At 59.7% G+C, this 23,932-nt stretch overlaps 1 protein-coding gene across 1 annotated transcript in view; it reads right to left on the reverse strand.

Annotated features, from left to right (window-relative positions):
* UROC1 (urocanate hydratase 1) overlaps positions 1-19,757 on the reverse strand; it is a gene marked incomplete at both ends in the record, with an annotated part of 31,603 nt that extends 11,846 nt beyond the window's left edge. Inside the window, 15 exons of the mRNA XM_079713897.1 lie at positions 977-1,047; positions 1,354-1,475; positions 2,497-2,569; positions 2,733-2,830; positions 3,651-3,830; positions 4,162-4,224; positions 6,057-6,145; positions 7,126-7,269; positions 7,352-7,418; positions 10,708-10,769; positions 10,877-11,005; positions 11,296-11,355; positions 12,193-12,286; positions 12,959-13,089; positions 19,632-19,757. Coding sequence (XP_079570023.1) covers positions 977-1,047; positions 1,354-1,475; positions 2,497-2,569; positions 2,733-2,830; positions 3,651-3,830; positions 4,162-4,224; positions 6,057-6,145; positions 7,126-7,269; positions 7,352-7,418; positions 10,708-10,769; positions 10,877-11,005; positions 11,296-11,355; positions 12,193-12,286; positions 12,959-13,089; positions 19,632-19,757 — 1,509 coding nt within the window. The remainder of the gene's footprint in view (positions 1-976; positions 1,048-1,353; positions 1,476-2,496; positions 2,570-2,732; positions 2,831-3,650; positions 3,831-4,161; positions 4,225-6,056; positions 6,146-7,125; positions 7,270-7,351; positions 7,419-10,707; positions 10,770-10,876; positions 11,006-11,295; positions 11,356-12,192; positions 12,287-12,958; positions 13,090-19,631) is intronic.
* Positions 19,758-23,932: the final 4,175 nt, after the last annotated feature.

A 23,932-nucleotide genomic window follows, 5' to 3' on the forward strand; every position in this document is an offset into this window, starting at 1 on the left:
CCTCAGCCCCGCATCCCTTCCGGCCCCTTCTTGGTGGTCGTGCCCCCCCTCTCCGTGCCTCCCTGGACGGGCCCCCGTCTCCACCTCTTGCCCCACCCTCCCGGGCCCAGGCCCTCAAGTCCAACAGCGACAGCCGTGGGCGTCTCAGGTTCCAGGTGGCTGGCATAAAGGCTTTTGTGGAGAAATGCATTTGTGACTACGGCCCGGAGGCGGCGGCAGCCTGGGCGGACAGGGCTGGACCAGGAAGCCCAGGAGACGGGGCTCAGAGCTCGGGGCAGGCCTGGCTGAAGCCCAGGCCAAGGACCCACTGGTCCAGACGTGGTGGCGGCATCCGGCCATCAGGGTCTGTGGCCAAAGGCCTGTGACCCACACGCCCATTTCTCACTTTGCCCTGGTGCATCCGGTTGGCTGTCTCCTCAGGCCTGTGCACTGCCTGACCCCTCTGCTTCCCCCACTGTCACTCCCCCCACCCAGCCCCCAACCCCACTGAGACCTGAGTCCAGAAGTCAGCTCGTCAGAGACACCCTTCTGACGGGGCCGGGTAGACCAATCCCCACCTCGAGTCATCCGACTGGTGGTCACTCTCACAGTCACAGAAACGCCCGTCCCCCCAGCCCTGGCACCGCAGAGCGTCAGAGGGCCTGCTCCAAGCCCCACGCCACAGCCAGGAGTCACGCGCCGCCTCCAGCATCCCCACCGTGCAGATGGTACGGGAGGCTGAGAGAGGCCAAGCCACTCACCCCAGGCCACACAGCGGGGGAGCCGGGAGACCTGGCTCCAGGGCCCAGCAGGGGAGTGAGGGGAGCCTGCCCCGGAGCCCAGGCCCCCTTCTGAAAGGTCCTGGGCTTCTCCGTCCAGCGGCCCCTGGGTGAGGTGGCCAGTGGGGACATCACCGAATTGGCCCAGGTGGCAAGCAGCACCTCACCCTGGGCACAGTCCAGCTGTCCACCCTGCCCCTGCCAGGCTGAGCCCTCACCAGCCGGTGCTGGGAGGCCTCCCGGATCCAGCGGATGTTGTCCATGTACTGCTGCTCCACAGCCGGATTCACTGCAGGGAGAGGGGAAAGGGTGTCACAGGCACGGGGAGCCCCCGCCCCACGGTGGGGGGCGGCACAGACGTGTCCACAGACGGAGCCACAGATGGCCTGGAGGAGCTGTGACACGGAGACGCAGAGGGGCCTGGACACGAGGGGACGGTGCAGATGGACACAGGGGCAGCTACAGGAAGCCAGAGCACCATCAACGGGGCCAGGCAGGGGACCGTGTGTCCAGGCTGCCCAGCACCACCAGGCAGGTGTCTATCAGAGCCTCTGGGGGTCACCCGTCCGCCAGCATCTCCAACCAACAGCCTCACCTCCACCAGCAATGGCCTCCTCCAGCACTGATGTGGCCAGCTGATCCGTGACCACCAGGTCCTGCGGGTCCCCGGATGTGCACACCCAGCGGAAAGGCCCAAATCCCTGGGAGAATATGTCCCTGCAAGGGCAAAAGGCTCGTCACCTGGAGGCTTCCCAGGCTGGCTGCACCCCCTGGCTGGGGTCACCATGGTCCATGGTCGGCGAGGCTGCAGGGGCTCCAGAACTGAGGAGGTGAGGGCCGTGTGCCAGGCGGGTGGTTCGTGGGGGCCTGTGTAGTGAGTGGGGCGTCGGTGTCCACAATTGCTGCCGGAAGCCCCTGAGCCACGAACTGGACGGTGACTTCCCCCACCCCACTCTGTCCCCTCGGTGTCCTCTCCCCCAGCTCCTGGGACCCCTCTCAGAGCTGTACCACCTCTGGCTGCAGGAACAGGGAGCTGGGGCACAGACAAGCAGAAATTCCTTAAATTGCCGTTGGAGACAACCTGAAAACCAGGCAACTGAAACTAAATATTGGGACACACAGTAAACTTACAGCCAAATCTGCTTTAAGTAGGCTGACCTTCCAAGGGGACTCCAGGCAGAGGAATGCAGGGGCCTCCCTGGGCTCACGCGCCCACCCAGCCCCTGCTGGGCTCCCTTCCCACTGCCCCCTGGGGACACCCCAGTGGCCCTGGCCCAACTCTGGCCCCTCCCCTCCCACAATGAACCTCAGAAGGACGCGGGCCTCTCTCGCCCCCCGGGGGTCCCTTCCGGCGCAGATCTGGGGCTGCTCCCCACCCCACCCGACCCCAGCGGCTCAGGCCCGAACTCCACCCTGTCCTCTCCCTCCGGCCGCTCCCTGGTCCCAGCTTGTTCCGGCCCACGTGGCCAGGAAAGCACATGGGCTGCAGGAATCAGGCCCTCGGCCGCCCACTCGGGGCTCGGGCGTGGCCGATCCTGTTCTCTCCCTGAGGCCCTGCACAGGGTCTCTCGTTTCCAGCTCCTTTCCCCCTGCATTTTGGGGTGGAAAGCCCGTGAGCCGGTGCCGTGACCACTTGGGGCCGAATGTAGGCCTCAGCACGTGGCCTGAGCAGTGGGGAGAGGAGGAGATCTTCAGACCTGCATGTCTAGGACAGACGCTGGAAGGCCCCACCACTCACCCCATAATGTGCTGGACGTACGAGGGGTAGCGGAACTCCGTCCTGTTGGCGCCCGTCTTCCCCACGTCAGCCCCTGTGCGCAGAGACCCAGCATCACCTGGAGGAACCGAGGCCCAGCGAGACCAAGGCCCTGGCAGGGCCAGCTTCCAGAAGGGACACGTGGAGCCAGCCCGCCGGCCACACTGCCCCGCCCGCGAGGCCTGCAGAGAGGGGACCCCCCCTCCTATCTCTCTCACCTGCTCTCTGGGCCTCCAGGAGGAAGGCGTTGCCATAGTCCCAAAAGAAGAAGTTCTCCTGGGCCAGCGTGTTGATGGCCGAGACGTGCCTCCTCAGGCTGCGAGAGGTGTGGTCAGTGGTCAGCTCAGCGCTGCCTGCCAGCGCTGTAACCGCAGCCGAACCCCACGAGCCCCACCTCCCTGCTGAGTCTTCCCCCAGCTGACCCCACCCCTCCTGGCTCCACCCCAGCTGACCCCACCCCTCCTGGCTCCACCTCCTGCTGACCCCACCCTGACTGGCTCCACCCCTCCTGGTTCCACCCCACCTGATCCCACCCCTCCTGGCTCCACCCCCTGCTGACCCCACCCTGACTGGCTCCACCCCTCCTGGCTCCACCCCTGCTGACCCCACCCCTCCTGGCTCCACCCACCTGACCCCACCCCTGCTGGCTCCACCCCCTGCTGGCTCCTCCCCCAGCACCTCCTTCCTGGAAGCCCCCGTTCCTGCTGGCTCCTCAGGTCCCCCCACCTTTCAGGACCCTGCAGGCAGCCCCTAAATTAGCGCCTATGGGTCGGGTAGTCAGCCAGCCAGCCCGGCGCCGGGGCCAGACTCAATGCTGAATAAGCAACTGCCCCTTGCAGAAGCGCCTCAGGCTCCCCTTCCACCAGCATCTGCTCAGCACTCACACGTGCTGGAAGCTGCCCCCAGTGTTTTGCAAATGTCACCCCAGTCTGTCCCCAACATACTCACAGGCCAGGGAGCCCATGACCCCGTGTGACAGAGGAAGAGACCGAGGCCCAGAGAGGTTAAGGGTCTTGCCCGAGGCCACACAGCTGCCCCAGGAGAATTGGGCAGAGGCCAGAGCCTCCCAGTCCAAAGTTCCTGCAGGCCATGTGTGCCCCCATCCCTCCCCCGAGCAGCCCTGGGACCTGCATCACCTTTCCTGGACCAGGGCTTTGAAGGCAGCAGGGTCGGAGGCCATGAGGCTCTGGGCCTCTGCGAAGCCCAGCTGCACGGGGTAGTAGCCACCGTTGAACGGGTTGTGGCAGGACGTCTGGTCTGACCCCAGGTCCACCAAAAGCTCCCCCGTCGTGTCCAGTTCACGGACCAGGCGCTCCCTGGGGAGACTCAGGTGGTCAGGGCAGGGCAGGTAGTGCCGGGGCCCGAGCTCAGGGTCCAGCCAGGGGGGCACGCAGCGTTTCCCAGCCCACACGCCCAGTAGTCAGGCATGGAGGCTCATCCTGCTTTCCCTCTGGAAAGATCCCTGGCGGGAGGGCTGCCTGGCTGGGCAAAGGCTGCCATGAGCTCGGCCAGGATCCGGGCCATGAAGGTTGAGAGCAGAGCCTCAAGCTGACACTGGAAGCCTTGTGTCCTGGGAGCACCTGGCCCGGGACCTTGGCTGGGGGGGCTCACCCGGTGTCCCCAAGGCTGCCAACTCCCCCCACTTACCAAAGATCCACCACATTGCCATGGTAACCAAGGCTGAGGGCCTCCTTCCTCTTCCTCGCTTCCCTGGAAGAGGCAAGGGCAGGGCAGCACAGATGGCCCCATCGCACCTGCCCACGGCTACCCACCCCAACACACAGGCCCCAAGCTGGTGGGGATGCAGAAGGCCCAGGAGACACCCAAAGCACCATGTGTGAGCCTAGGCCTAGATGCAGGGACCCATGAGGTGTGTCTTTTGAGGACCCAGGCCTGAGGGGAATAGCAGACTTGAATGCCCTCGGGAGGACTGGCTGGCAAAGGTGACAATCCCTCCCCACCCCAAGGTGTAGAATTCGATTAGCAGAATTAGGGCTGTTGCTGCGAGGACTCTAACAGGGGTCTGTGTAGAGCTCACTCAAGGCGACCCTTAAGTTGCAGGTGTCCCTAAAGATGAACATTATTTGCGGGGCTTCCCTGGTAGCGCAGTGGTTAAGAATCCGCCTGCCAATGCGGGTGACAGGGGTTCGATCCCTGGCCAGGAAGATGCCACATGCCGCAGAGCAGCTAAGCCCATGTACCACAACTACTGAGCCTGCGCTCCAGAGCCCGTGAGCCACAACTACTGAGCCCGCGAGCCACAATTACTGAAGCCCGCACACCTAGAGCTCGTGCTTGGCAACAGAGAGAAGCCACTGCAATGAGAAGCCTGCGTACTGCAATGAAGAGTAGCCCCCGTTCGCCTCAACTAGAGAAAGTCCGCACGCAGCAGCAAAGGCCCGATGCAGCAAAAATAATAATAATAATAAATAAATAAACAAACATTACTTGGAAAAATAAAAGGACAAAAAATGAAAGCATATTTGGGGGAAACAGAAGATTTGAAAACACGAAAGCCCTACAGACATGGGAGGGTCACCATTCCCATCTGCATCTCTGCATCTCAGGGAGCAGAAATGTGACCAGACGGCTGCTTAAAGCATTTGTTACACTGATTTGGACTGCGTGTGTTCATACGTGTGACCGTGGAATTAAGCACCCAAACTGTGTGACAAGAGGGAGCCAGCAGACGGAAAAGGGATATTTAGAGATGACAGAAATGTCACAGTGGTTGAAAGTGTGTGTGAGCGTGCGAGTGTGTATGTGTGGGTGTGCGAGTGGGCACGTGTGCTCCAGATGCACCCCCGGGATCGGAGCCAGATCAGGCGGGACCCTTCAGGCCACACTAGGAGGCTGGAACTTCTCCTGTGATTAACGGAGCGTTTTCTGCCAGTTTTCAAAGATCTATGTCCAAAAAGTATCCAGTCTTGGTAATGGGAATATTTCTCACACTCTGTGTGTCTTTGAACATTTTTACATAAGCCCCGTGGAGAGCTTGGGCGAGTCTAATTGCAGCAGGTGGAGCCCCCTGTGCAGAGGCGAACTCCCCACACGGGGCTCAGTTCTGCAGAGCAAATTCGTTGAGAGGATGCTTCGAAAAGGGCGCCTGATCAGCGGCCTCCAGGGAAGCCCTGCCCCGTCCCCACTGAGATAGCTGAGGAGACGGCACGCAGCAGGGAGGGGCCCAGCGCCACAGGACCCGCCGTGGCCCCCTTGGGGAGGAGGACGGGCCTTGCAGAACCTGACGGGGTCCTGTTGAGGAGAAGCTCCACCTCCCAGGGGCTGAGCAGATCCGAGCAGCACCTACTGTGCGCCAGGCTCCGGGCTGGGCACTGAAGCTCCACGGGGAGAAACGCAAGACATGCTCTTTGCAAAACTGTGGCCGAGCGTCGGGGTCACCGAGAAAACTACTGAAGTCTGTCACACCACGTGTATGGGCACCACGATGCACACGGGCTTCCCCCACGCTCCCAGAAGGGACCAGCGAGAAGCAGAAATTTAGAAGGTCCCAGCCCGGTCTCCCCCCGAGCCGGACACTGTACCTGAGTCTTTCAATGCAGCGGTCCAAGCTGTCGGTCACTTCCATCAGCCAGCCTTGCTTGTGGCGTTTCACGAGGGCCGCTCCATCCACCTGGGACCACGAGGCACGGGTGGAGAGCACTCCCTTTCCCAACAGGGCCAGGCAGCCCTACCAGCTGCTGTCAGCACTCACTCCCCCTCCTGTCTTGCATCAGCACACCTGGATTTTGCTCGGGGTGACGCTGTGCTCGGCCCCAGGGGATGAATCACATCCTACCTAATCACAACTGCCCTCCCACCGCTTCCAGCCTCCCTTGTGGATAAGAACGTCCGTGTGATCCCATACTGACTGATGAAGTAAAAGAAGGAGTTTCTAAGGCATTATTTTCCTGCTAAAAGAGAGTCAGCCATAGCTGGCACTTGTCCTTTTCCCTGCCTTGAATGTAGATGGGATGGCTGGCGCTGGGGCAGCCACTTGTGTGTGCACGAGGGAAGCCCAAGAGAATCTAGAGATGTTGACCCTGACATTGAGCTGCTGAGCCAATGCCAGCCCTGCTGGTTACATGAGAAAAATAAAACCCTCTTTGTGTAAGCTGCTCTCGTTGGGTTTTCTGTCACCTGCAGCCAAGTGGGCTCCTAACAAGTGCACCTGTGCGTGTCACAGGCTTACTGTCGGCCAAGTGCAGACCCCACGGGCGCGTGCCCCCATGCTTTCCTCACGGCCGCCCCTCCTCTTCCGCTCCCTTCCTCTCTTCCTGCCGGAGGAACCCAGAGCCAGAGGGAAGGCTCCAGCGCTCTCCCCGGCTCTCCCCCGACCCAGCGCTCTGTCCGCTATGGGGGAGCCTGGCTCACTTATTCACAGGCTGTACTCCAGGGCCCTGGGTCAAGGGAAGCCAGGCCTCAGGGTGGTGGTTTCACGGCAGAGCGTAGGCAGGCTCTGGCCCTGGCAGGTGATGGGCACTTGGAAGGCAGGGGCGTTCGCTGCCCTGGGGACCCAGGCTGGGAGGCTTGCGGGGTGAGGGCGAGAGAAGAGGGGGCAGGCGGGGGTGGGGGGCTCTCGGGGAGGGCGGGGAGGCGTTCCCACCAGCTCACCTCTGCAATCACGCCGACGCAGCCCACGATGACGGCAGCTTTGGCCTGAGCCCCACTCATCCCGCCGAGCCCCGAGGTGACAAAGACCTTCCCGGCCAGGTCCTGGACACCCAGGTAGCGCCGCCCGGCATTCAGGATGGTGAGCTGCAGGGCGAGGCCTCGGTTTCACGATCCACGCCAGCTTGTCCACCCCCAGGCCCGTGGGCAGGCGTGGCCCGTCTCTCACCACTGTGCCATGGACGATGCCTTGGGGACCAATGTAGCAGTAACTGCCCGCCGTCATCTGGCCGTACCTGCCCACAGAGGGGGAAGCGGGGTGAGCCGGTGCCTGGCGCCCCACTGCACACGGCCTAAAACGCACTGTCATCACCCCAAGTGCAGCATTGCCTTCTCCTTCAGAGACAAAAGGAAGCCAGAGAAAAGGCCACAGCCCCCCACTTCTGGTCCCCCTCAGACCGTGCACAGACAGGTTTCATTCTCTTAAAAACTGTAGTAAAATCACCAGGGAACATTTAGCCACACGGACAAGAGCGGACATGACCCAGCACCTCCAGGTGAGGGTGAGTCACCACGCCCTCCCGTGGTGGCCAAAGCTGGGGGAGCTGAGCCACTCCTTCAGGAGGAGACCCGGGGCCGGGGGAACACGGAGAGGAAAGGGCCATGGCCTCCCGGCAACACCCCGAATCCGGACAGCCTGCGGGATTCCGGTCCCGGGACGTCCAGGCACCCTCACCGGGGCCGGGCAGGGGAGCTCTGCCACCCGTCAGGGGACACCTGAGCCTCGCGTGCCACATGCAGGGCAGAGGCCAGCGAACCGCGTTAGTTTTGTGTGAGCGGTCACTGCTATTCACATAAATGGCCTTGTCCTGTAGGCACTGTTTCTGGAGCTGTGTTTCCCCCAGACACAAGGCCTATAGGGGCCTTTCCATGTCAGCACCCACAGACCTTTCATGGCTCCACAGTCAACCCCGTCAGAGGTCACAGGATGTCCCCTCTCCCTGGCAGTCAGCCAGGTGGCTCAGCTGGGCCACAGGACAAGGCTGCAGTAAGTGACCTCCCTGGCCCTGCCGTGCCCTCCAGGGTAGAATCCAGGAATGGGGTGTCAGAGCATCAGTGCAAACATTTAAAATACTAATAGACAGCATCACATTCCAGAGTGACTGTCACCAGCAGGGCATAAGCACTCCTGTTTGCATCAGATGATAATTATCCAACATTTGAGTTTTTTGGCAATGTTTTGGGAAATTTTGCTGTTGCCTTAGTTTTACTCTTTCCTGAGGACCACTGAGGTCAGGAGACCCTCGAGGCTGCTGTCCCCCAGCCACTTTCTGGACCTTCTCTCCTCTGGATCAGGGTGGATCCTGATTCTCGCAGATCTGAATGCCAAGCCTGTCCCATAACTGGGACAAAGCACTGGACCATTTAGAACCTCTGCTTCCTCTTCCAAAAAATGGGGAGTCATGACCTTTGCCTTGCAAGTCTGTGTGAATATGACAGGACGTAAGAGAATCATGCTGATATGATAAACATCTACCAGGGAGGCGGGTGAAAGCATCAGACCCCACCGCATGGCGTGCTCCCTGGTGGCTGCCACCCATGTCGCCTTTACAGATAGGATCTGAGTTCCAAGGTCACACAGGGACACGCAGCAGGGCTGGGAACCGATTTTGAGTCCTTCTGATTCCATCCTTTGTCTCACCTGATCCACTGCTGCTGCTCCTGAGATCACTCTTGGGGGTAAAATCACGGGGTCAGAGTTGTCTCCATTTGGGACTTTGACCGCAGTCACTGGATGTGGCCCTCCCGCGCCCCCAGCCTTGCTGTATAGACCTTGACACCCTAGCCTGTGGCTGCCTATTCCCCCACGTACCCCGCCCCCACATGGAGGGGACCAGTTCCATTTTTGTCAGCCTGATGGTGAAAAGGCTTTGCCCTGGTCAGCAGTTCTCAGATTCCTTATACAGGTAATCCCTTCCCACCTCTATGGTGATTTGCACCTTCTCTTTGGTCAACTGCTCGCAGCGCCTGGGCTCAGCACTCAGGGGCAGCCAGACCAGGTCTGACTCTGCAGCTCTGCCCTTTTAAACTTCTCTCCTGAGCCTGCAGGACAGGAGCACAGAGGATGGTCCACGGCCACACTCAGGACGCTGACCAGACACCGACTATCCCTCTGCTCCCACTGGTACAGAAGAGGTCGTCAGGCCTCATAATAAATAATAGTAACAGCAACTTATTACATAATAACAGTAACTACTTATGACGAAGGAAAAAGGTAATTGGGTTTCTGAGCCTCCGTTTCCTCCTCCACAAAATGGCTTAATAAGGGCCCCTAGCTCAGAGGCTTCTGTAAATCCTACAAGTGGCGGCGGCCATGATTACAATCATTCATAGGCTATCAGCCTGAGGCCCAGCGGGTTGGCCCCCAGCACGGCAGACTTGCTCACACTTTACGTGGCTACGATACCAGCGCACCGCTCCCAGAGACCCACAAACACGTGCAGATCAGGGATGTCCTGTCGCATTCTTTACATTCCCAGAACACCGGGAACAACCCAAATCAGGTGGCAAGTGAGCTAAATAAATAACAGCGCAACTGAGCACTGCCGGTGAAACCGAGCAAGTCAGCCCGAATCCCGAGGCGGGGACAGGTGCACAGGGCGTTGTCCCTGGCTGTCGAGTCACCCCCGCCGAGCGTCCGCACACACACGGGATGTCGGGCAGCACACAGGAGATGCTGTGAATTGGGGCGTCTGGGCGGGAGGAGGTTCCCTTCTCGCTGTGGCTCCTTCTACAACGTCTGAGGGAACACCTCCAATTGGAGCGTTAATGTGACAGCGCGCTCAGGGGCTGCACAGACACACGCATCGTCAGAGCTCACAGAACGGAGCACGTGACGTGTGTGTTTGTGCATTCGTGACATGTAAATTTCACTTCAAGACCAAAAAAAACTGTGGGGACCTCCCTGGCGGTCCAGTGGCTAAGACTCCGTGCTCCCAATGCAGGGGTCCCAGTTGAATCCCTTGTCAGGGAACTAGATCCCACACGCATGCCGCAACTAAGAAGCCCACATGCTGCCACTAAGAAAGTCTTCGTGCCGCAACTAAAGATACTGCATGTTGCAACTAAGACCCAACGGAGCCAAATAAATAAATAAACATTAAAAAAGAAAAAAAATTATGGACAAATACTGAATTCCAGGCAACAATATTTGCAGCTTACTTTGAGATGCATCAGAAAAATGATCGTGGATATAGGGATGGATAGACAGACAGGAGATCTAGTGAATTGAGTAGCGTATTAATCACAGAATCTTGGTGTTCCCTATTAATTCTGTCAATTTTCTGTATGTTTGAAACCGATAGTAAATTGTTGCAAAAGTAGGATTCAAACTGTACGTCCACTTGCTCACACCTATATGAAAATTGTAGGCGTATCTATGAAAACTAGCAGGAAATACATAAATGCGAAACCGTGCTATAGAGCTTTGACTGTGAGGGCTTTTCCAAGTTGTAGTTACTATTGCTGCACTGTTTTGTAATAAAGCCTGGCGAAGGCCATAACATAAGGTGAAACAGCACTTACATTGTAACCCCCATGGCAAAGAGCTTCTCGTACTCCATCCTGGAGGAGTAGTTGGGAATGACCTGCACGAGAGGGCTGGGCTGAGGGCCGGGGGCAGCGCCGTGCCCTTGGGGACGATGGCTGGGCGGGTGTGCGGGCACCTGGCCCTCCCCGCTGCCCTGGGACCCACCATCCCGTTGGTGATGACCAGCCTCGGGGCCCCAGGGCTGCTAGGGAAGAGGCCCAGGGGGTGTCCGCTATACATGACCAGCGTCTGCTCCTCTGTCATCTGGGACAAGTAGGACATCGTCAGCCAGAACTGCGGGGAGAGCGACACACGGGGGGCTCTGTGAGCGGGGGCCCTGCACCAGCCCCAAGTCCCCCCCCCGCCCCCAGGCCCTAGCCGTCCTGCCCAGAGCCCTCTACCCTCCAGCGGCTCTCCCTCAGGACCTCCGACGTCCCCAAGTAGCCCCCAGGGCTGGGATCTCAGGCATCAGGGCGGCAGAGCCCGAGTCCTGAGCCTGGTCTGTAAGGTGCTTCCAGGCCAGAGGACACGGGGGAAGAAAGGCCTGGGGTCAGGGCGGGGCCAGGCCACACAGTCCAGCGTACCTGAGCCCAGTTGCTGAACACCTGCCCGTTTCCTCCGTAGGTCACGAGCTCCTGGGGAAACTGGCGAGGACACGACGCTGTCTGAGACGCGGGCCTGGAAGGGAGGCCCCTGCCTGCGCCGGGCTCAGGGGCCAGGTGGCCGACGGCCCCCGAGGGACGAGTGGGGGGCAGGGGAGGAGCCAGAAGGGGCAGGGCCCGGGGACAGCGGCCCACGCGTGACCGGGTAAGTGCTCAGCCTGCGGTGAGCGTCAGAGCTGGGTCTGGGGTCAGTGTCAGGGGTCTGTCCGGGGCCGGGGCTGAGGAAGCTCCTGCCACTACCTGGAATGGTCACATCCTAGGACGCTTTCACCCTCAAGTAAAATACTCAGGGACCCCCGAAGCCTAACCTTCCTTGAATATGGGTGTCAGAGGTACAGACTGGCGCTCAAGGACGCCAGGAAAGGCATGTGTGGCCACTGAGCACTTGAGCCACAGCCTGTCTGACAAGCTCTAGGGGTAAAATATACCCCTGGTTTCAAAGGTTTAGTAGGAAAAAAACACTACAAAATATTTATATTGATGATTACATGTTAAATGATAATATTTTGGATATATTGGGACAAACTACAGTATTAAATCTGTTTCTTTTCAGTTTGCATGTGGCTATTAGAAAATGTAAAATTACACGTGTGCCTGTTGTACCAACGCTGGTGTCGTGGTGCTGATGCTGCACCGTAGTTACCGAAGATGCAGCTGCTGTGGGCACCCTGGAGAAGGGGATGATGTCCTCTCTGCACTGTCTTTGCAACTTCCCTCAAATCTATCATTATTTCTCAATAAAAAGCTTGAGAGCATTTCAGGTGTTTCTCCCATTCCGTTTCCACTGCTGGCCCCTGGCGCCCGTCTCCTGGCCTTTACCTGGGCCACGGCAGGGTCCAGGTTGTTCATGATCATGTGCATGACAGCTGCAGCCACTCTCGTCCGGCAGGGGTACTGTTCCACTGGGTAGGCCCTGCAAAGGGGGTGCAGCTGCCAGGCCTGACGATGGGCGGCACAGGCTTCCCTCCTGCTAAAGCTTGGGCCCAGCCTGGGCTGGGCGCAGAGGTGGACAGCAAGCCCTGGCATCCCGCAGAAGGCGCCTTGGAACTCCCAGCAGGAGGTGGTTCCAAAGGCCCTCCTGCTTTGTGCCGGGCCCTTCCCAGCCAGGCCGCCCTCCCTCCCCGGTGGGCAGGCTCCAACTGGGATAAAGCGGACTTCAGAGCAAAGCTGAAGCCTCTCCTCCAGGTGGACTTGATTCATCCGTCCTTCCTTCAGGCCATCAGTGCTCCTGGGTACCAATTCTGCGGTGGGTGCCAGGCCAGCAGGCCCAGACAGGAGAGGGGGCACGTGGCCCCTGCTTTGCGGGGTCGTTCCAGGCAGTCTGCGCTTCTGGCGTTTCCAAGAACAAGGGTGCTCAGAGTGTGACGCCCGGGCAGGGGCAGCACCTCCTGGGGCCGGCGAGGAAGGCACATCCTCCTGCCCGGACCTGGCTGCAGCCCCAAGCCCGGCCCAGGGCAGATGCATCCATGGGCCTCCTAGTGGGAACAGCCTGGACCTCCCCCTCACTGTGTCCTGACCCCCAGCAGGGTCCCTCCAGGGAGCCTCCCACTCTGGGCCCCTGTGAAGCTGTGCCCGCAGCACTCACTTCATTTCAATGTCGGGGCAGAAGCGGTACATGTAGATGTGCCCATACAGTCGCAGCTCCTGGGCGAACTCGGGGGCCAGCAGCTCCTGGGTGTCCGGGGGGAAGTACCGGAGGGCATTCCTCAGCGCCAGCTGGGGGTGGGGGCAGGGGAGGGAGGTGAGGATGGCAGGGGGCGCGGGCTCCAGGCCAAGAGCTCCCCACCCGGGTTTGCCTCTGCTCCACTCAGAAACCCAGGGCCCCGTCCGGAGACTGCCTGGTCCTCGCCCCAGGCCAGCCTACCGTGATGCCTCCTGCAGGAAGCCTTCCCTGACTACCCTTCCTGCTTCCCGTCGGCAGCCCTCGAGTCCCTCCCTCTTCTTGCTCACCGGGGGACCAGGCTGTTTGACCCAAGGCAAGGACCAGAGAGGGGCTGCCCCGAGGCCTGTGGCTACAGCGGCAGGTGCAGACTCAAGGGGAGGGCAAGCTGACAAGCCGGGGCCGGAGGCTCTTTGGGCAAGTGGGGAGCAGCACCCAGTGTGGCCGGTAGCCTCGGGCGGCACACAGCTTCGGGAGGCCCGGGGCAGTGCCTGAAGCCGGGGACAGGCGCCCAAGAGCAGGAAGAAGTGCCTAAGCCTTCTCATCGCACCGTGGAGAGCGGCCCGACTCCGGCACCCGTCAGCCTTCTGCAGGTGGCCCTCGTGCTCCTGTTCGGCCTCGGCGCCTTGGCCCCTTCCCTTCCCGCTGCCCCAGCCCCCGTGCCAGCTGCCTCCCTGGGAGCCCCCTCCTCGAAGGCCCAGTCCAGACGCCCGTCCTCGGGGGCCCGCCTTGACCTTGCCGTCTTGACCCTCAGCACCCCCACGCTTCTCTCCCAGCCAGGCTTTGCGTCTTCGGCTGCTTCACCATTGGTTGTTTCCTTGCCAACCATCAGTCTCGCTGAGCTCAAGCAGGGCCAGGGGCCCGGCAGACCCTTCACAGCGCCCCCCCACCACCACCCGGCAGGAGCCTGCGGCTGGGGGCGCGGGGTGACGACCCTGTGTCAGGGTGGACGTCGAGGCCATTCCTTCAACCAGCTGACCCTGGAGAACGAACCGCTTTGGGGGCCTGATGAGGAGCCGGTGTGAACGTATTCATTCAACACGGGTCCACCGAGGGGGAGGCAGCGTGAGCCTCAGAGAAGACGGGTGGGCAGAGGTGACAGGAGAAGAGCCTATGGCCCCGGCCTGGGCCCTGAGGACGCCAGCACGTGGGCAGGCGGCGCGGAGGGCCAGCCCGGGAGACAGAGAGCCGGGACCCGGCCAGGAGCCGAGGGCAGAGGCCCAGGAGGAGGACAGCCTGTCCCGTGTGCCCTGAGGTCCAGCACAGCATGACAAGGGTGTCACTGGGGGCCTAGAGGCACGTGGGGTGGGAGGAGAGAGGAGGCGGAGGGTAGATCAGGAAGGAGCCAAGGCCAACTCCAGCTCAGGAGTGACGGGAACTTGCAAAGGTTTGCACAGCAAGTCCCGCTTTAAGGTCCACGTGGAATAAAGGCACGTAATCCCTGCTCTCTTGGAAAAATCGAAAGGCGGCTAGAAATACATCCACAGGAGGTGCTCAGACTCCAGCAGACTTGAGAATCACCCAGAGGGTCGGGCGCATCCGGAGGGCTGGGCCCGCCTGCAGCGTCTGACTCACGCTTCTGACGGGTTCCCAGCTGCTGCTGCTGTCCGGGACCCCCGGGGAGGCACGTGCAAGCCACGCGCAGCAGCAGGGCGGGAGGGGAAGAGGCCGGCATGGGAAGGACATGCTGCAGAAGGCCAGGGACACAGCTTCAAGGGCAGGCAGGGCTAGGCGTGCGCCAGAGGTCAGGAGGGCTGGGCCCTTGGAGGTTGTGCCCGGTCGCCTCGGCCTGGGCCTCTGGGGTCCATGTTACACCTCGAAGCAGAGGTTGGGTGGTTTTTTCTATCAGTGTACAGCTTCTAATCAGAGCTCGCCAAGAGAAACTGAACATTTACAGAAAAGTTTCAAAAGCCACACACACTCCACGGGAGGCTTGGCCTTACTACACGGGCCCTAATACATCCTACCCAACTGTAGCTTCTTTTATTTAATTTTCTAACGAATACCAGTTCCGACCCCCTAAGCCCACTTCACAGCTGGTGGGCTATTTCTCCTTGTGTACAATTTCCATCTCAGGATTGGTGAATTTCTCTTTATCCCTGAAATTCAGAAAATTAGTCCGGATATGTCTTCATGCGGACTATTCTACATTGGGGTTTCTTTTTGTCCTTTCAACGATAAACTGTCTTTTTATCTGAAATTTCACATTTTTACTAGTTCAGCAAAGTTGTCTTCTATTATACTTTTGTTCAATAACTTTATCTTCTGTGTCTGAATTTACATAACAGGCCTGCAGTGACTATTTCTTGAGTGAAACAATTAAAAAAGCAGCAGCTCTGCTGGCCTGGATTCAATACTCCAAGCTGTGAATGGGGGCAGTTCTCGGGGTCAGGACGAGAAAATGCAACTCGGACAGGCGTGTGACCTGCCCCCGGGGGGAAGAGAGGCGGCCTCCGCAGAGGAGGCCCCATGAGGACAGGCCAGGTGGAGAGGCGGGACGGTTTCCCAATGAGCTCGGAAAGGCAGGCACAGCCGCCTACCCGGCCCTGCTAAGCACCGGCTGGACCAGCCCGGGAGGCCGCCCGCCTGTTTCTGCATCTCTCGGGGCGCCAGCTTGGCCGTGTCGCTGGAACGGCTAATGAGATAACACGCACGGCCCAGCACACAGTGCAGCGCTGCGCCCTCCTGTCCCTGTAAAGAGAGACACACAAGCCAGAGCCTGGGGCAGTTCTTGCTTCTCCCCCTCCCCAGCTTTGCAGCTTCCTTGTTAAAAGGTCTTCAGTTTACTTCAAAGGCTGCCAGGAAGAGCCCGTGGGGGCCACACTTGGGGATTCACCCCCGGGCTCTGCTGGCGCTCGAGCCGCAGTGCTACCGCCTCAGCTCCACGACAAGTCTGCCCCGGAGGGTCTGCTGTGTAGCACGTGGATTTTCACAGGTGAGATTGTGGCCTGTTAATCATAGAACGCAGTTACCAGTGGGCTCTTACTGGCAAAATCAGAAGTATCTAAGGCACATAAACTGGACAGAATTCTAGAGACCTCCATCTCCCCGACCTTGACCTCACAGGCGTAAGAAGCGGACAAGCTCCGTGGCCTGTACCCTTAGGGTCATGGGATTATTTTATAAAAGTCCCGTGTTCAGCCATTGCGCTGGAGAATTCTGGGTGCCTGATGGGATGGGGGACAGAATCATGGCCCCCAAAGATGTCCACACCCTATTCCCCGGGATATGTTATGTTACCTGGCAAAAGAGACTTCGCAGATGTGATGACGGGAGGATTTTGAGATGCGAGATGACCCTGCCATCCAGGTCAGCCCTAGTAATTACAAGCGTCCTTCTGAGAGGAGGGGGGAGGCTCAGAGTGAGAAAGAGGGATTTCAATGTGCTGTGCTGCCAGCTTTGAGGACAGAGGATGGGCCCAGGAGCCCAGGAATGCAGGAGCCTCTGGAGGCTGGAAGATGATGCAGCAGGGCTGGTGCTTCAGGAGGCTCTGAGGGGAGAAGCCCTCCCCTTGTCTTTTCCAGCCTGCACACCTCACCTCTCTGAACTTCAGCCTCCTCTTCTGTAAAATGAGCAGATGGCCCCCACCTCACAGGGCTGCTCACCCGGCACCTGGCACACATGGGCCACTGGGGGGCCAGCTGCCAGGACGACCGCCTGCACACTCATGGCCTCCACGCCGGGCCCCTGTCCACCTGCCCCCCTAGGAGCTCTGCACCAGCCCTCGCTCTCTGTGGGCAGCATGCCAGGCAGCAACTCACACTCCTGCTCCGAGACCTTCCTGGGCTCCTGACACAGTGCACACTGGTGGGCATCCAGGCCCCCTAGTAGTCAGGCTGGGCCTGGCTCTTGAGGTCGGCACCCAGCCTGGGCCTACGCGGGACCTTGTCCACCCCAGCTTACTTTGCACAGGCCCATCTCTGCATCTCCGCTCACTGCCTCCTGTCCCAGATGCCTCGCCTCTCAGATCTCCAAGTCTGGGAACCTTGGCCCTGGTGCCAAGACCACCTCCTCCAAGAAGCTTTCCTAGGTTTCTCCTGCCCGCTGAACTCTTGGAGGGTGTTGGTTCGGGCGCTTAGCACATGGTCTTGTTCACTCATTCAACAAACAGCTCTGGCATTACTGAAGACCCAGAAGTGAGCCCCACAGAACCCCACCCTCAAGAAGCTGAGAATTATGGTCAGCAGTGGTGGGAAGTCTTCAGGCCTGGGATCTCAGGTCCAGCACAGCCCCTGAGCGTGGGGCACGCTTTGGGGAAATATCGGTAAGAGAAGCTGCACGTGGGGGAGTGGGGATGCCAAGGACGTTTCTAACAGGATGTGACGAGATGCTCCCTCTGCACTACAGTCCCACAGTGACTGAAACACGACAGCCAGACCATCCTCTGCGTTTCATGAGAAATCCACTTAAAGAAGAACAAAGACTGGAGCATGCTTTCATTCATCCAAACCACAAAAAACAACGACAGTTCAAACAATGGGGCAGCTCGAAACGCACCAACAAGGAACAGCCTCAAAAGAAACCAGCCTGTATGGAAAGCTTCCACTTATGCTTTTAAGAAGGATGGACACACACACGTTGTGTGCACATAGAAAGTGTCTGGAAGGAGACACCAAAAGATTATAAAACGTTATAATATTTGATTTATCTCTTAAAACTACCTTTAAAAGCTTATGTCAGGGGCTTCCCTGGTGGCGCAGTGGTTGAGAATCTGCCTGCTAAGGCAGGGGACACGGGTTCGAGCCCTGGTCTGGGAGGATCCCACATGCCGCGGAGCAACTAGGCCCGTGAGCCACAACTACTGAGCCTGCGCGTCTGGAGCCTGTGCTCCGCCACAAGAGAGGCCGCGATAGCGAGAGGCCCGCGCACCGCGATGAAGAGTGGCCCCCGCTTGCCACAACTAGAGAAAGCCCTCGCACAGAAACGAAGACCTAACAGAGCAAAAATGAATAAATAAATTACTAAACTCCTATCCCCAACACCTTAAAAAAAAAAATAGTTCATGTCAAAATTCAAAGGGACGTTTAAATAAAACAGAAAACCAGCCACAGGAAAGCGTAAAGCCGGCCGCTGGGGAAGCCATCCCTGGGTCTGGGACTGTCCAGGAGGAGCTCTCGTGTCCTCTCGCAGGTCCCGGCGGGGAGTGGACGCGTGGGCCCTCCAACACCTACCGCTCCTGCCACCCGGCTGGCGTCCTACACTTCAGTCCAGCCGGGACACTGTGGACCGCAGTCCGCCCAGAGCCCACCCCTAGGCTAAGGGCTCAGCCCCACGAGACGGCCCCGCTTCAGACGCCAATTACACGCCCCATCGTCGCCTGTGCTCCTGACCAACCAGCTAGAAATGGGGAGCCCACGCCCCTCCTCAGGTTTAATAATTCGCCAGAATGGCTCACAGAACTCAGGGGAACATGGTCGCCGGTTTAATATAACGAAGGACGTGATGACGGGTACGGGTGAGCAGCAACCCTCGGCGGGGGCGGGGGTGGGGTCAGGCGCCCGCCGGCACCACCACGTGTTCACAAACCCGGACACTGCCAACCCTGTAGCTGGGGGATGTGGCAGGCGTAGGCATGATGGATCATTAACTCCATTCCCCGCCCCTCACGTTGAAAGTTCCAACGTGCAACCACGGCTTGGTCTCTCTGGTGACCAGCCCCGACCAGGAGCCCCCGGAGCGGCCTCCTACCGCCCAGAGAATTGCAGCAGAACCCGGGTCAAAGACCAAACAGCAGCAGGAAGGGGGAGGGGCACAGAGCCATACGCCTATGTCTCCTTGTCCCCCAGGACCAGCAGGCTGCAGGCTCCCCACGCCCCGGGCACCCACACCGAAGATTCAGCCCCTTCCACAGCTCAGACTCCCCAGAACGCACGTCATCCCACTCCACGGGCCCGCGCCCTTCAGCTGATCCCATCACCGCCCATCAGGGTGGCCCCTGGGATGCGCAGGCAGCAGAGCCCTCTGGGTCCCCACGCCAAAGGTCGAGGCGTTGGCGCCCAGCAGGAAGGTGACCAGGGTGGAAACTCTAAAGCCTCCTGACCCGCCTGCCAGCCCCTCCAGTTTGCACGCCCTGTGCCCCCCCTCCCACGGCCACCCCGGGAGGGTGGCAGCCTCTGTCCGGGCGGCGGGATCCCTCTTTTAATCTCTGCGCTCACTTGTATTTGCTACTTTCCCCCACGGTTCCTGAAGTCGTCAAGCCATCCTCAGTAAAGGAAACCAGGAGAAAGCTCTTTCTCTGCCTCATTCCAGCCGCCTGTGCACACCTGTGTGTCATGGTCAGGAGGGGGGCACCTGGTGGCTCAGGCTCCGGAAGCTGGGGCAGGACTTGCAGTCCGGATCCTGCGCTCACTTCGCCTTCCTGGGCTGGAGGCGGCCACAGGCCCCCGCTTCCTGGCTGGGTGGTCGTGAGCCCCAGGGTCCCTCCTCATCAGTAAATGGGGGCCGGAGTCCTACACCCCAGGGCGGCCGCTGGGCAAAGAATGAGGGATACTGGGTGTGAAGCAGTCGGGCACACACGGCTCAGAGCAGGACGTGGGCACTGCCCAGCCGGACCACCCAGAGGGCAAACGGCCCTGCAGGAGGGGGCCCAGCCTCTTACCTGCTCCTCAGCGGGGCTGAGGCCGGGGGTCCTGACCGGGGCGTGGGGCACCCCGGCCCAGCGTCCCCGGTTCTCTGGGAGGGGCCGCAAGGGCAGGCCGGAGCACAGCGCCTGGAGGCTGGACATGTCTGGCAGAGGCGAGGCGGAGGCCCACTTTGCGGGGGCCGCGCAGAGACTCGGCAGTCGACGTCCCGCTGGGCGGGGTCCTCGGGCTCCAGGCCCACCTCCTCCAGCCCCTCATTGGGCCCCGGGCCTCCGGAAGGAGCCGTGCGTAGGTCGGAGGTCATAGGGTCGCGGCCCCCGTGCTGGCGGCACGCGGTGTTGACCTGGGGGCGGTGCCCTGGGAGAGGCAGGCTCCGTGCCAGGGATGCCTGGGTGAGGGTCCGTGTGTCCTTTTAGTGGGGTGCTGGCCCTGAGGGGTGTGTTTTCTAGGACACAGCGTGGGGAGCGCTCTCGTGTTCGGCTTTGTCTCGTGGGGGAGGTACACCAGGCAGGCGACGTGGGGTTTGTGTCTTGATGATGGGGGGCCCGTGACACTGACCCGGCACAGAGTGTGGCGCCCCTCGTACCCCTCCTCCCTGCCCCCTGGGTGACAGCGGTGGCGGGAGCCCGGCCAGCGGCAGCTACACCCTCCTCAGCCCCCGCTGAGGTGCAGGCTGCCCCGCTCCGTCCCAGGCTCTCAGCGAGGCCCATCCCGTGAGCGCCTCTGTGGGAAGGTGCTGCTTCTTCGCCCCGCACTCCGGTCGGGGTGCCTGAGGCCCAGGGGCCACTCACACAGCCGGGAAGAGGGCCTCCTAGAATCCCGGGGGCCCCGGGGAGGCAACACACCTGGCTGTGAACCCAGCTCAGCTGCGGGCCAGCCCTGCGGCCTCGGGCCAAGTCCCAATCCACACAAGGGGTGGGAGGCACGCAGCCATTAGGTGAGAGCCCAGCACGGGGCCTGCCCTTGGCACGAGAGCAGGATGGCTGACGCTTCCCGATGTTTATTCCTCGAGCACCGCACGTCATCCAGGGCACCCTGTCCCCTCACCGGCCTGTGGGGCTCACTGTCCCATTTCGTAGATGTGGAAACTGCCCAAGGCCACACAGCTAGTCCTGGTGGAGCTGGGATCTGGGCCCTTGGAGCCAAGGGGTCTGGCTCCAGCCGCCCCTCGGCCTCCCAGATCTCTGGCCGGGCAGCGAGCGTACCCTTGTGTCCCGGTGGCAGGGAGGCGGCCTCGGAGGGTGAGCAGTGACAGCCGCGGGCAAATACCCCAGCGCCCTCGCCCCGGCAGGGCATGGGTGGAGGTAGCAGCTCTGGGGAGCCCCTGGCAGGAGTGGGCTGAGCTGCCCCGCGGGTATCCCCATCCCATGCCCCCAACAGACAGGCTGTACCGAGACCTCCACTCAGGATTTGCTTCTGGGCGAGGCCTCAAGAGAAGCCACAAATCTAACACTTTTTGTGAAATCTCATTTTTAAATGTTTGCACCCAATGAAAAACATTTTCCACTGTCCCGAACCGAAGGGGGGACTGTATCCGTATCCTGGTTGTGACCTCGTGCTACAGACAGCAGGACGCTACCATGGGGGACCAGGGCACCCGGGTCTCTCTTACTATTTCTTACAACTGCACGTGAATCTACAAGGATCCCCAAATAAACACTTTAATTTTTAAACACCCTAAAAGCTATTTAAAAGCACTGGGATCTCACAGATGTTAAATATGGTAAGCTGGAACCTGGCTATACCACTCATGAGCTGTAGGTCCTTGGGTCAGTTCCCTCCCTCTCTGTGCCTCAGTTTCCTGGTCTGTAAAATGAAAGCAGTAACAGTAGCTACCTCATGGGATCTGAGTATTAAACGAGGTAACACACGTGAAGGTCTTAGAACAGCGCCTGCACAGAATCAGCACCGGATAAGATATTATTTTCCTAATTGTTGCCACTATCAAAAAAGCAAGGAACAGAGCAATGTAATAGCACAGAAAGCAAAGGAAACGTATACACGTGGGCGCGAACTGTCTCTGAAGGATCCACAAGGAACTGGGAGAGAACAGGAGGAAAGGAGACCCTTCCCCGTAAGACTGGCGCTTTCCACATTGTCAGGGCACTAAATGCCACTAAATTGTACACTTTTCAATGAGTAATTTCATGGTACCTGAATTTCACCTCAATTCAAGAGAACTGTGGAGTTTTTGAATTTTGCTCCATGGACAAACCAAATAAATAAACTGTAAAACTAACAAGGAGTAAAGAAAGGCAGGCAGGCCCTCAGCATGTGCCTCCCTGGGCCTCAGGCCTGGGACTCCTGGTGCTGGCCGTGGCCTGTCCTCTTCAGCGTCCAGTGCCTGCCTCAGTCTCCCCTCCCGTCACTCCCAGCCGCTACTCCTGTCCTGGCCAGCCTCTCTTCCTAGCACCTGGCGACCAGCACCGAAAGCCCAGCCCTGCCCGCCTGGTACCACCACCCAGGCCACAGTGGGCCCCAATCTCTGCCGTGTCACCAGCAGGCCCATCAGGCCTTCTCGAGCCAGGCAGGACCTCTGTCCCCTGGACCATCAACCTAGTCCCTGCTTCCCCTCCAGCCACTCTGCCGCCCTGGGTGGCTTCTCTGAGGCACCCTGACCTCTGACCCCTCTACTTTCACAGTATAGCCGGGGCCCTGAGACCACCGCACCCTGATCCACAGCCCTCACCTCTCCCAGAGTCAGCCCAGCCTCCCTCCCTCCCCACCCCCCTCCCCCCAATCTGTAGTCCATCGGCAGCAGGGCAGTTAGAACAGCCCACACTGTGGCCCACAACGGGCTGGGGACGTGGACGCCCTATCGGCCTCTCCGACTTCTCCCATCCACCTTGTCCACTTCAGAGCCCCCTTGCTGCTTCCCGTTCAAGGAGCATGTGCATCTTTACGCCCTTGGTGGTTTTAAACATGCCGGCAAATCCTTGCTTGGGTGCTTCTCTGAGTGAGGCTGGGGCGGCCCTAGTGGTTCGCGGGGAAGCCACAGGAGGCAGTCTGAGGCTCGGTGGGAGCGACCCCAGGAGCCAGACCCCACTTGGGGCATGAGGAGTGCGAGTGCTACGGTGTCTGCCCATCTGTGACGGAGCCATCGGGTCGGCCAGTCCCAGCTGCCGTCTGACGCAGTAGCATGAGATCCCCAGTGAGAAGCACCCAATTGAGCCCCTTCCCCAATTCCTCACCCACTAAATTGTGAGCGAAATTGAAATGTTTACAGCCTAAATTTTAGGGCAGTTTGTTACTTAGCAACAGCTACGAGCAGGGCGCCTCAGGGCCTCCGCAAGGGCTGTTCCTTCTGCAGCTTGCCACCTACTCACCTCTGCTGCTGGCACCTCCCAAGGCTGGCCCCGCACACCTCCCTCTGCCCACCCTTATTTTCTTCACAGCACGTTTACCACCTGCCGTGATCGCACACGTTCGCCCCTTTTCCTATGCCCTCACCCATCCATACTGTAACCCACGAGGGCAGAGAGCGCCCTGTTCTGTTTCCCCCTAGGGCCTCAGCACCCAGTGGGTACCCAGTGCCTGTTGAACGAGGGATTGAATGCATGCGAACTCCCGTGAGAGGGCAGAGGCCGCAGCTGGCGTCTTCTCAGGGGAGCTGCCAAGGCCCTGGGCCTCTGGCGAGGCTTGCTCACCCTCCCACTCCAGGACCCAACACTGGGCCCCCAGGGGCCTCCAGGGACTTTCCTGGATGGGAATGGGCCGAGATGTTGTCCTCAACTTTGGCCACCACGTGGCAGCACAGGGACCGAGACTCCTTCCTAAGGACGCCAGGGTCTGGGACCCTACAGAGAACGCTGGTCCCAATGCAGGTGTAGGGGAGATTGGGGGCCGGCTGGGGGTGTAGGTAACCGGGAATCCAGGTCTTGGGCCCAGAGCAGCAGCAGCCCTGCCTGCAGGCCATTCTGGGCGTGAACTGGATGCTCCCCAAGGCTCTCTGTCCCGTTTGTCTGGAAAGTCATAATACGGAGCTTCTGGTTTGTCTGTGAACTGTTCCCTGCCCCTCTGCCATGTGAGACCTATCATAGCATTTGGAGCCATATCTTTAAGACAGCAGAACTATTATTTAATATTCTCCTTTAAACAGACCTTTAAAACTTACACATAATGGGAAAGTATTTTTATACCAGCACCTTAACTGAAACCAGTCACCTGCCAGAAACAGACAGTAACTGTAAAAATAAAATAATCACCAACATCAAGTACTTAGATGGCACTCACTGAGTGCCAGACGCCGTGCTAAAACATCTCCTGTGTCTCATTTAGTTCCCACAACATGATGAGGTGTGTCCTAGTACTATCCCAC

The sequence above is a fragment of the Hyperoodon ampullatus genome, assembly GCF_949752795.1.
Source record: "Hyperoodon ampullatus genome assembly, chromosome: 10".
NCBI classification, from domain to species: Eukaryota; Metazoa; Chordata; class Mammalia; order Artiodactyla; family Ziphiidae; genus Hyperoodon; species Hyperoodon ampullatus.